At 55.4% G+C, this 7,214-nt stretch overlaps 2 protein-coding genes across 10 annotated transcripts in view; one reads left to right on the forward strand and one right to left on the reverse strand.

Moving 5' to 3' along the window:
- Window positions 1-757: 757 nt before the first annotated feature.
- MAD2L2 (mitotic arrest deficient 2 like 2) lies at window positions 758-5,525 on the forward strand. 5 transcript variants are annotated; one of them, XM_015591411.2, is made up of 9 exons: window positions 758-958; window positions 1,296-1,350; window positions 1,446-1,564; window positions 2,569-2,640; window positions 3,032-3,132; window positions 3,901-3,995; window positions 4,292-4,365; window positions 4,869-4,939; window positions 5,176-5,521. In XM_015591411.2, exons 2-8 carry the CDS (start codon window positions 1,311-1,313, stop codon window positions 4,902-4,904), a joined length of 537 nt encoding a protein of 178 aa, XP_015446897.1. In that variant the 5' UTR covers window positions 758-958; window positions 1,296-1,310; the 3' UTR covers window positions 4,905-4,939; window positions 5,176-5,521. The 5 variants fall into 5 exon arrangements, with proteins under 5 accessions (XP_015446897.1, XP_015446896.1, XP_024904366.1 ...); XM_015591410.2 differs by having other exon boundaries at window positions 759-906; window positions 4,847-4,939; window positions 5,176-5,525; XM_025048598.1 differs by having other exon boundaries at window positions 761-958; window positions 1,232-1,350; window positions 4,847-4,939; window positions 5,176-5,525.
- FBXO6 (F-box protein 6) overlaps window positions 4,934-7,214 on the reverse strand; it is a 7,313-nt gene continuing 5,032 nt past the window's right edge. For 4 of the 5 annotated variants that reach the window (XM_015591408.2, XM_006914353.3, XM_006914354.3 and 1 more), the window contains 2 exons: window positions 6,264-6,399; window positions 4,934-6,060 (listed from right to left, as the gene is read on the reverse strand). In XM_015591408.2, the coding sequence (XP_015446894.1) occupies window positions 5,872-6,060; window positions 6,264-6,399 (325 nt within the window). In that variant the 3' untranslated portion in view covers window positions 4,934-5,871. Of the gene's footprint in view, window positions 6,061-6,263; window positions 6,400-6,862; window positions 7,030-7,214 lie in introns of those variants that run through there. The other variant, XM_025048597.1, reaches the window with a different exon arrangement.

Here is a 7,214-nt window from a genome sequence, read left to right on the forward strand (position 1 = left end):
TTTACCATCTAAAGTGAATTGGTAAAATGGGTGATTTAGTTCCTATGGTTAATGAGGGAATTAAAGAAATCAGTGCTGACACATAGTAAGTGCTCAATCCATGTTAGTAATTATTTTAATATTATTATTTCCAGGGGCCTCTCAGCCCTTCCAGAGCATTGAAGTGTAGAGCTAGAAGACATCTCCGCCCGCTCCTCCCCCAATCGTTGTAAGACTCGGACATTTTACTTCACCCTTCTGAAGCTCATTTGGCTCGTCAGTAAAATGGGGACAATTACAGTAACTGTCCGTAGAATTGTTTTGAAGATTTAGTTAAATAATCCACGGACACAATAAAACCAAGCTGTACAGGTTCTGGGTGGGGGTGGGGCGTCCCCAGTGCACCTTCCTCCCCTTGTCCCCGCCCCGGAGCCTGCGGATTCGCTTTCGGTTGGGCAGCTGAGTTCGGGGATGGCGACTCCGGAGTTAGCAGTAGATGTCGCTGTCCAAAGTTCCCAGCTGTGACCTCCACATGGTCCTCACCAGCAACACGTACCCAACCCCTTAGCGCGCCTCGTAATACCCTGGGGAGGAAGATCCGTAGCGATACGACATGGGGACTAAAACTGTCTTTTTTCGCGCCAACCCAAAATTGAAAGGCGGCGCGGCACTGTCTCCTCCCACTCGGCCCTGGGGATCTCCGGAGCCGAAGCCAGGCCCCGCCCCTCCCAAGCCCCGCCCCTTGGCCGCTTGGGCGGTGCGCGGAGTGGGCGTGGCCTGAAAGCGGGCGCTAGGACCAGCTGCAGCGCGGCGGACGTCACGGAGCTGCGTCCGGGCCGCGCGGATTGGGCTGCGAGTGCAAGTGGTCGGGTCGGTGGTTTCCCGCGCCGGGGCCGGGCCCCGACCCGGGAACCGAGGCCAGAACCGGCACCAGGAGAGAGGAGAGGAGCGGAATTCTCTCTGGGAGGGATACAGCCAGGCAAGGGGGAGAGTCTTATTCCAGCCTAGTTTCGCTTTCCGCGTGTCCCGTTTTAAGCTCCTGGCCCTGCGCATCCAGCTCTTTTCTTTGCATCCCTTTCGCCCGCAAAGCTCTGGCCTTTCCTACCCCGCGAGACATCGGGTGTGGGGGGGCAGTGGACGAAGGCTGATGGAAGTGCAGCTGATGACCTCGAGCTATGACGTCAGCGTGGGGGTTCCTTCCCAGCTCCCTTGATTCTATGTGCAGGGAGTGTCCTGCCTTGATTCCCCCCAGGCGGAGAGGAGAGTCAGCAGCCTGGGCCTTTGGAACTAGCCCCCACTCCTGTCCCATCCCCTAGGTGGTGGCGGGAAGGATGACCACGCTTACGAGACAGGACCTCAACTTTGGCCAAGGTAGGGAGGCTGGACCTGCTGACCCGGGGTCGGGGGCGAGGGAGGGCCTGGGCCAGAAGTCTTTCCCAAGCGCATCAGGTTCTGCCCCCTCGCAGTGGTGGCCGATGTACTCTGCGAGTTCCTGGAGGTGGCTGTGCACCTAATCCTCTACGTGCGCGAGGTGTACCCGGTGGGCATCTTCCAGAAGCGTAAGAAGTACAATGTGCCTGTCCAGGTGAGCCCCCACAGCTGGACTGGGGCCAGTAGGTCACCCCCTAATCACGGAGTGGGTAGAGAGTGGATTTTTAAACTCTCTTCCACCTTCAGGCCCAGCCCCTTCCTTCTCTAGCAGCCTAGCCTTGCCTTTCAGGTCCCAGCAGCAGCTGATAGTCTGACAATCTCTCACCCCTCACTGAAGTGGCTCCTTCCTCCCCTCTGAACTGGAAGTTTCCCTCCAGAAGTTAGGGACCAGGTTCTCGGATTAGAGTTGTATTTTAAAAGAGTTCTTGATGCTGGTGAATGGTTGGTTTGGGGAGGGGATTCCTGTAAACCTCAGGCACCTTTTCTCTGCACGCATTTACCCTAATTGTAGGTTAAAAGGGACACAAAGCCATTAAGCTACTCTATCCCTAGGCTCCAGAAGTGCTGGCATCTTAGAAGGCACTCAGTAAGCATTAGAATAATGACTGAATACTGGAAGGTGGTGGAAGCTTAAAGAATGTACAGGGAAAAGGAAGAAAGCACTGAGTCCCCACTTTGTACTGGGCACTTAACTCATTCCTCAGTTTTTCTTTGAGAGCTTCATGGATGAAGTTTATTAAAGGTCAGAGAAGTAATTTACCGGCGGCCACACAGCTTCTTAGTCCCCAGATTCTTAACTTTTGAAAATTGATTAAATTTCTGGATCCTTTCTCCGGAATAGTGTCCATATGCCCAAACACACACAACTTAGAGACTTCTTAGACTCTGGAGAAGCCTGTGGAGCCCACATTAGGAACCCTCAATGCTATATTAATTGTTAATGTTGAGACTGAATTTTTATCTTCTAATTTCTCCTGCGTGGATAATTCAGAGTTTTTAGCCTTGTGATGGGAAGTTGGTCCCTTGGGTAGTGACCCCCTAGGGAACTGCTAGGCCTCTCTCCAAAGGCAGACAGAGCCTTGGGCTCTTGGAGGGGGTGTTGGGTGGTTTTCCCATTGGTGCTGCGGGCCTCACCAGGCATCATGGCATTGTATACAGATGTCCTGCCACCCGGAGCTGAACCAGTATATCCAGGACACGCTGCACTGTGTCAAGCCGCTCCTGGAGAAGGTGAGGGTGCCAGGCTCCCCAGCCCACCTCACCCCCAATATGGGATGAGATGATGCTGGGGCCATGCAGGGTCCCATGACTAGCATCCAGAAGCCTATTCCCTGCACTCCAGAGACCACCCCAGCCCAGGTGCAGGCCGCAGGGCATGTGGGCCATGTTCATGGTGTTGGGATCCCCATGGGGCCCAGGAATTCTCTCCCCTCAGCTTGTACTACTCGTGTCTGGGGGTGCTTAGTTGAACTTCTCAAACCTCTGGACTCTCGGGATCCTTGGCCTTGCGGCCGAGCAGGGCTGTGAGTGCACCCTTCCCCATCCCATCCTCCCTTGGGCAGGAAGGGGGTTCTGGGGGTGGGGCACCCAGTTCTGGAGCAGGGGATTCCTGTCCTTGCAGAATGATGTGGAGAAAGTGGTGGTGGTAATTTTGGACAAAGAGCACCGCCCAGTGGAAAAATTTGTCTTTGAAATCACCCAGCCCCCGCTGCTGTCCATCAGGTGAGCTGCCTCTCTGCCGTCCACCTGCTAACTGGTGTGAGGTCCCTAGTAATACCTTCACTTTTACCCTGAGTGCCTTGGTAAAGGTCTGAAAGGAGAAAGGCAAGGTGTGCCAACCTAACAAGGCCTGTTAGTGGCCGAGTCACAGCTGGCTGCCGAGTGGTCTCTGGACTTGACACAGGTTATGCGGCGATCCCCATGTCACACCTGGGAAACCACAGCACTGGTGAATGGCTAGTCCCAACCTCATCTTATAAATGGAAGAGACATGACATGAGCTACTCAGGGTCACCCAAATGGTGGCAGAGCCGAGACACAGACCCAGTGTCCTGACTTCCCAGTCAAGTGTGTAGTCCATAGTCAATTTGAAGTTGACCTTGGGCAGGTGTGTTGGCTGGTCAACTGCTGGCTTTCTATGCTGAGGTCAGGGCAATAGACTGTTCCTACTTGCCGCGTAGACTTGGGCAAACCCTTTCCCTTCCGGCTTGGCATCCTGGTTCTCAGACTGGGAGAACATTAGCGCATTAGAACCACCTACAGGGGCTCCCTACACCCCACCCCCCATCCTGACTTAATGGGGCTCTGCATTGGTTTTAAATCCCCCAGGTGGTTTTTACTGTGCAGACAAGCAGCCAGGCCCTTAGAAGCCAACACTCTCAGAAGCACTGGAGGGGCTCTGGGCCCCCAGGTCTGTTTCCAGGGTTGATTGCCTACTGGTAGGACAGGGGCACCAGTGTGATGGGAGACCCTCCTCCCCTCTCTTTCCAGCTCAGACTCCTTGTTGTCTCATGTGGAACAGCTGCTCCGAGCCTTCATCCTGAAGATCAGTGTCTGTGATGCTGTCCTGGACCACAACCCCCCAGGTGTGCTCACCCTCCACCTCCTCTTCCTTGAGTGTTTCCATGGCTACCTTGGTTGGTCTGTGTTCTCAAGTCCCTACTTGACTGCACCAAGCCTCGTCTCTTCCTTCTTGCCTTTTAGAATCCCTCTGAGAGTCCACCTCCTCCAGGAAGCTTCCCTGATTGACCCTGGCTTCAGTCTCCCTGTTGACTGTGTCTTGTCTTAGCACTTGATTTACACTCTATTCCATGGGGCTGCCAGACCAGCTAGGGAGATGGGAACAGACTGTGCCCATTTGACTAAACTCTTGCCTCTTCAGGCTGTACCTTCACAGTCTTGGTGCACACGAGGGAAGCTGCCACTCGCAATATGGAGAAGATCCAGGTCATCAAGGTGAGATGAGACTGACCTAGGCAGATAGGCAGGGTGATAGCTGGGAGGCTATCTGCGCAGGCAGGGGTGCTGCCCATGGCCAGTGCACTCATCACATTGCTTACGGCAAAGCCTGGCACCCAGTAGGTTCTCATCGTGTAAACCATGTGACCACACACCTGCCATTGCTCCACCTGGGCACTCAGTGCTGAGAAGTGGGTGGGGCCATATGCTGGGGCTGCCAGCTCAGTGGGGGTTCTCCAGGGAGGGGATCCTTGCCCACCAGTTTCAGAATCAGTACTTGGGGCTTGTTAAACCACTTAGGTTCCCAGTCCAGCTTCCACCTGGCCTGTCCAGTGGAAAAGCCTCGGAATCCACTTCCCTAGTGATTCTGATGCTCTCTGAAGTCTGAGGACCCCAGCTCTGGAGGGGGAGAGGGAAGCAAAGTGAGAGCAGGCCATGGTCAGCCCCTTTCCCCTCCTCCCCTCGATTTCTTCCCTAGGACTTCCCCTGGATCCTGGCAGATGAGCAGGATGTCCACATGCATGACCCCCGGCTGATACCCCTAAAAACCATGACATCAGACATATTAAAGGTGAGCTGCATGCGGACTGGGCAAACTTTATTTAGGGTGTGCTAAGGGCTTGCCAGAGAGCCTGTGGACAAGGCCCGGGGGACATTACCAAGGACCATCTGGCGTAAGGCTCCTTCCATCCATCCCCTTTCCCTGAACCCGTGGCTTGGCCATGCAAGCCCACCCTGCCAGGTGCTCGCAGGCTCCCACACAGGTGCCCTGTCCATCTAACACGGCTGTTTGTTCCTATCTATTAGATGCAGCTCTACGTGGAAGAACGAGCTCATAAAAGCAGCTGAGGGTGTGTCTGCCCCCCCCCCCCGACGCCACCATTTTTGGACTTTGGGGGCCCCCCGCCTAAGGCAGTGCTGCGGGGCCACCCTGATTCCAAGTGCTCTTATTTCCTCTATGTATGGACTGCCCACCCTCCAGCTCAGGGCTGCTCAGGTCTGGTTACCTTCATGGAGGAAATCTCCCCAGGAGGGCAGGAAGGGTGCTGGGACCTCGATTTCTCAGTCTCCTGGGGTTCAGCTGGCCAACACTGTTGTCTCAAATACTGTGCTGTGAGTTGTTTCAATAAAGGGGCCCCAAGGGCTGACCTGGGCTGTCACTAACTGGAATGGGAGGGGCAGGTGCAGCCAAATTACCCTGGAGCTAGTTCTTACCAAAGTGCCAGGGACCCCTTTATCTCTCACTTCTACATCCAACCCCAGGCTGGTTCTACAGAAAAAAATTTATTATGACAAAATGTCAGAGCTACGTGACAGTAAGTTACCATAAATTGGTGGGTTTGCCCAAGCTTGGAACTGGGCAGGAAGTCCTGAGGCAGGGGCTCTCACTGCCCACTATAGGCTGGCTTGGACGGAGGACGGATAAATGGCTGTCAGATGACAGACTGATGGCTGTCAGAAAGGCCTGTCGAAAGGAGGTGGGGAGGGTGAGTGGGCAACCTCCTACTCCCGCATCGTCTCGGGCTGAGCACTGGACGGCGCTGGGTTTCTGGCTGTCTTAGGGCTGATGATGATGCTGCTGTTGGTGACGCGGGGCCCATACCAGCCTGCCCAATACTGGGTGTCGTTGCCCCCGTGCTGGAAGAGGATGTGGCGGACGCCTGGAGGGTAATCCGAGAAGGTGTGGGAGACCTGGAGGGAGGGGTGAGGAAGTGACCACCAGGACTGGGGAGGGGATGAGATGGGGTGACCACTTAAATGGAGAGGAGAAAGGAGGAGCCAGGTCCTGCAGCAGAGAACTGTCCAGGCCAGAAGGCAGGAGCTCCAGGTGGTAGAGCTGGGGGCATTGTGGGCCCTGGGAGAAGTGGGTGGCAGGCAAGCAGGTGAGGCCTCACCTCTCTCCACCTTGCATCATTCCACTGATCGATGGTCACAGGTGGGGGCTCGAAGGAGGCCAAGGCAATATAGTCGGCTGAGACCAGCTGTACTCGGATGCTGTAGGTGCAGCCACAGTCTGCTCTGGCGGCGAACCTGGGGGATGATGGGGCTCAGGACTGTGTACCCCAAAACAGGGTAGGTGGCCCTGGAGGTGGGCAGGCAGCAGGCTTGCAAATTGGAGCTCTAAGTTGCATTTCCCTGTGCCTTTCTTGAGGCCCACGATCCATGCTTCCTGTGTCCCCAGCAGATCTGTGCTGGGCCTCAGTTACCTCTTGTATGAAAAGGGGCAACCCTTTTGGGTGTCTCAGTGAAAATGGCACCCTAAAAGGCAAAAGGTTCTCTAGAGAGAAAGGCTGGGGCTGTCAGAGCTGTGTCACCTGTACATTACAATGGACCAGGCTGAGGATTCAATGGGAGATTCAAGGGGTGGCCTGTGAGGTGGGGCTGCACAGAGCTCACCCTGTGTTCGACCCTGCTGCCTGCCCCCCTAGCTCTGCACACCCCCCAAACCCTACCCCTCCACCCTCAGAATGGTGGCCCTGAGGCCTGGCTGGACCTGGGGTCCTGCTTCTACCATGGGCCAAGGCAGAGCCTGTCACAGCTCTACACAGAGAAGGAGCTTGAGGAACTTGTGAGATGAATGGCAGGGGAGGCAGATAAGACACGTGAGCATCTGCAAGGTCCAGGGAGGCTGGGTCTTGGTTGTCTCTGTTGCTCCAGTGCCTGTTCGTGACAACATTTGGAGGCCTCAGTCTCCTCATCTGTAAACTGGGGTTAATGTCTCCTGCTGACATAGGTTGGTGGGGAGGCTGAGAGGTGCTGCTGGATGAGCAAGTGCTGGGTCTGTCCCCAATGGGGGCGGTGCCCTTGTCCTAAGACACTACTGGACACAGAGTAGGCACTCCCTC

The sequence above is a fragment of the Pteropus alecto genome, unplaced genomic scaffold, assembly GCF_000325575.1.
Source record: "Pteropus alecto unplaced genomic scaffold, ASM32557v1 scaffold125, whole genome shotgun sequence".
Taxonomy (NCBI): domain Eukaryota; kingdom Metazoa; phylum Chordata; class Mammalia; order Chiroptera; family Pteropodidae; genus Pteropus; species Pteropus alecto.

Excerpts from the sequence above, each read along its gene's own strand:
- MAD2L2 (XM_015591410.2), top strand. The coding sequence starts at position 1,311 with ATGACCACGCTTACGAGACAGGACCTCAACTTTGGCCAAG. Across the intron at positions 1,565-2,568 it reads AGTACAATGTGCCTGTCCAG|ATGTCCTGCCACCCGGAGCT; the intron begins GTGAGCCCCCAC and ends CATTGTATACAG. Across the intron at positions 3,133-3,900 it reads CCCCCGCTGCTGTCCATCAG|CTCAGACTCCTTGTTGTCTC; the intron begins GTGAGCTGCCTC and ends CTCTCTTTCCAG.